We start from the raw sequence: 2,832 nt of genomic DNA, 5'->3' as shown, positions 1-2,832 counted from the left end.
ATCTGTTTTGCCAGAAGTCCAGCAGAATGGTGACGCCATTCATGAAAACGGGGACTCTTCTTCCTCTTCTTCAAGGGCTGCTAACAGGTAATCACCGTAAATGCTGCAACAATTTGCCAACTACTTTGTGTGGGTGGCAAAGACCCTCCCTGCTTTGATTATTCACATAATATGGTGTTTGTTAAAGACAGTGCTTTGCAGAAACATCCATACCCCTTGAACCTAATGGCTTTATATTCTGTATTATTCCATTGATGACGAACGCGATTAACTGATTGCCAAAACTGGGGTTGCGACCCGGCTTGGGGTCCTTGATCAACTAGCATGAGGTCTTTAGATCCACTACAGAAATTAATCTAAAAAATAAACATTTACTCCTCTGGTTTCAACAGCAATTTACATCGTCAGGGATTTGTTTTGTTTGTTTTTTTTCCAGATGTTATGTTATTGCTTGGCTAATATAAATAGCAATCCTTACCAAAGAGTTTAAGCCCATATTCAGTTGGTGTTTATTAGCACCACTTTGTTGTATTTTCATGTGAAATTAGATTAAAATATATTGGAATTTTTTTCTTATTTTTTTCTTGTTTTCCTCCAAGGTACGATGTATAGTAATTTAAGCTTTAAACATGATATAATTCTGCTCCAAAAGTCCAATCGATGTAATAGTAGCTCAGTTGGAAAAAGGAAAATGGATCACAGGAAATGTCAAATAACTTTAAGAGCAAATTATCGTTTGAAAAGTGTTAAATCCTCTGATTGCCTTTTTTTCTGCACAGAATTCATAATCTAGATTTAGAGAAACTTCAAACAGTCCTTTGCATGAAAGATAACGAGTGGAAAATTGGTCGACATTGTTTGAGGGATCAAGAAACAGGGCGGAGTAAAGGGAGACAGGAAATGTGTTTTAGTACATTTTTTAACGCACCAATAATTCAATGTGTGGCAAAAATAAAAGAATGACATCAACAAGAGAGAAAATTTGGGACAATAATGAGTTAAACTCTTTTATCAGCACTAAATATGAGTCAGGGGAAACCCTTTCAGTGATTAAACCAGTTTGCTATTTATGCTGTGCTTAAACAGATGGGAATAATGAGCAACTCTTCATTAGCTGCTTTTTACAAAGTGCGAGATGCAAAATAAAAAAAAAAGGGTTTTTATTTTTAAAATACCAGTGAACTATCGCTTTGATACTTGAATACAAAGAATCGTCCACCTTTAAAGCTAAATCTACATTAAAAAAGGAGCTGGGTGGTATAGTTTCTGATCTTCACTCATCGTTTTCCTCTTGAAGCACCATGAATGGAGCAGACCTGGGCCAGCGGTCCGGTTCCTGCTCAGCCTCCAGCGGTGCAGATGGTCAGGTGCCTTCCAGTTCCTGCAGCCCTCCTCTCCATCATGTCCCCAGCCTGACTAATGGAGATGCAACAGCTAACTCCACCCCAGTACACCAACCTCCAGACAGAGACCCAGACGCCAGAATGGGTGAGTTTACTCTTTTATCAAACTGTAAAAACACATTTTTCCCGCACCTTCATGTAGCAAAATCCATCTGTCAATATGTAGTTTAGTTATTTAGTAAATGGAGGATGCATGCTGCAAAGGGCAGGATAACCACCTCCAAGGACAGGAATGCGGCTGTGATCAACCCCTGGGATGCTGCATTTTTCTCTTCTCTTCTTTTATGCAAAAACCTATTCTGTTTCCAGTAGATTCGAGTTAATGTTCTTCATGGTTCATAGGGTTTTAATGAAGTGTAGAAGAAGAACAGTAGATTAATTTTCATTAAGTGAGGCCTGCAGTCTATGCTGCTGTCAGCACCTTTGTCCAAACACCCAGGAGAGATATAAAGTAGAGGAAAGCAGAGTGCAGTATGCTGCAGAGCTGCTCTACGCTAAAGGGGATGAATGGACAGAAATGATTCCACTTAGGCTGGTTCTCAACAAAAACGCACAGCTCCTGATCATTGGGTGTCATTCCCATTGTTTATTTTATTTTTTTTTAAACATTGTGTTTCTAAACAGGTACGATTCACGATGTTCTTATTCTAAATCTGTTTGAAAGAAACCATGTGGAGGACCTCTATACTGCTACTGTTCTACCGCCACTTCATTAAAGCTGTGAACACAGTGAAGAGATGCAACCATTCTTTGTTCTCTACATCCAAGAAGAGATACTGCCGCTCCAACATTGTCCTTAAAGCTTAGATTAATAAACCACATGAATTTGTTGCCTCTTTCTGGATTGCTAGTTGTAAATTGTTATTTATCGTTGTTATTTAGCTCTCCGGTTCTGTTCTCCTCTGCTTCTCTTTTAGAATCCTAACAGAAATACTTATTGGAAGAAAAAATCTTTTAAGCATGAACCTCTCCTAAAAAACTTAGTTACTTGTGCAGTTTATTTCATCCCTGTCCTCTGGCTCTTGTTGTTCTTTTGCAGCAGTAAAACAGGCTGTTTTTAGAGGCTCCATGGTGTCCTATTCACACTGTTACTGGTGTAACTTTAACAACTTGAGCTTCTTATTTCCTCCTGCCTCTTGTTTTTTAGCAAGTTACTTTGCTTAACGCATTAATAGAATGTTTCTAGATATATTCTGTTTTGCTTAAAACTTTGTATGGTTGAGTTTGTTAGTATACATTTTTTTTGATCTGTTGCTTTTTGTAAAAACACACATTTTTCTGATCCATCTGCAGTGAATGGAAACTCCTCTGAGACTGTTCCCAGGCAATCTTCAGCATCTAGAAGGGAAGCACAGCCCTCTACAGGTGACAATGAAGAGAGCGCTCTAGATGCTTCCCTGCCAAATGCTGAACCATCCCCAGCCGGCTC

At 38.8% G+C, this 2,832-nt stretch overlaps 1 protein-coding gene across 1 annotated transcript in view; it reads left to right on the top strand.

The window, feature by feature from the left end:
* The window catches only part of LOC107084904 (NEDD4-like E3 ubiquitin-protein ligase WWP1), a 37,154-nt gene that overhangs the window by 19,531 nt on the left and 14,791 nt on the right, over positions 1 to 2,832 (top strand). The window contains exons 8-9 of the mRNA XM_015374963.1: positions 1,298 to 1,488; positions 2,697 to 2,828. Of these exons, the coding sequence (XP_015230449.1) occupies positions 1,298 to 1,488; positions 2,697 to 2,828 (323 nt within the window). The remainder of the gene's footprint in view (positions 1 to 1,297; positions 1,489 to 2,696; positions 2,829 to 2,832) is intronic.

This window comes from Cyprinodon variegatus, unplaced genomic scaffold (genome assembly GCF_000732505.1).
Source record: "Cyprinodon variegatus isolate N-32 unplaced genomic scaffold, C_variegatus-1.0 Scaffold111, whole genome shotgun sequence".
NCBI classification, from domain to species: domain Eukaryota; kingdom Metazoa; phylum Chordata; class Actinopteri; order Cyprinodontiformes; family Cyprinodontidae; genus Cyprinodon; species Cyprinodon variegatus.
Note: the sequence above shows the minus strand (reverse complement) of the source record. Positions and strands in the feature narration are given on the sequence as shown.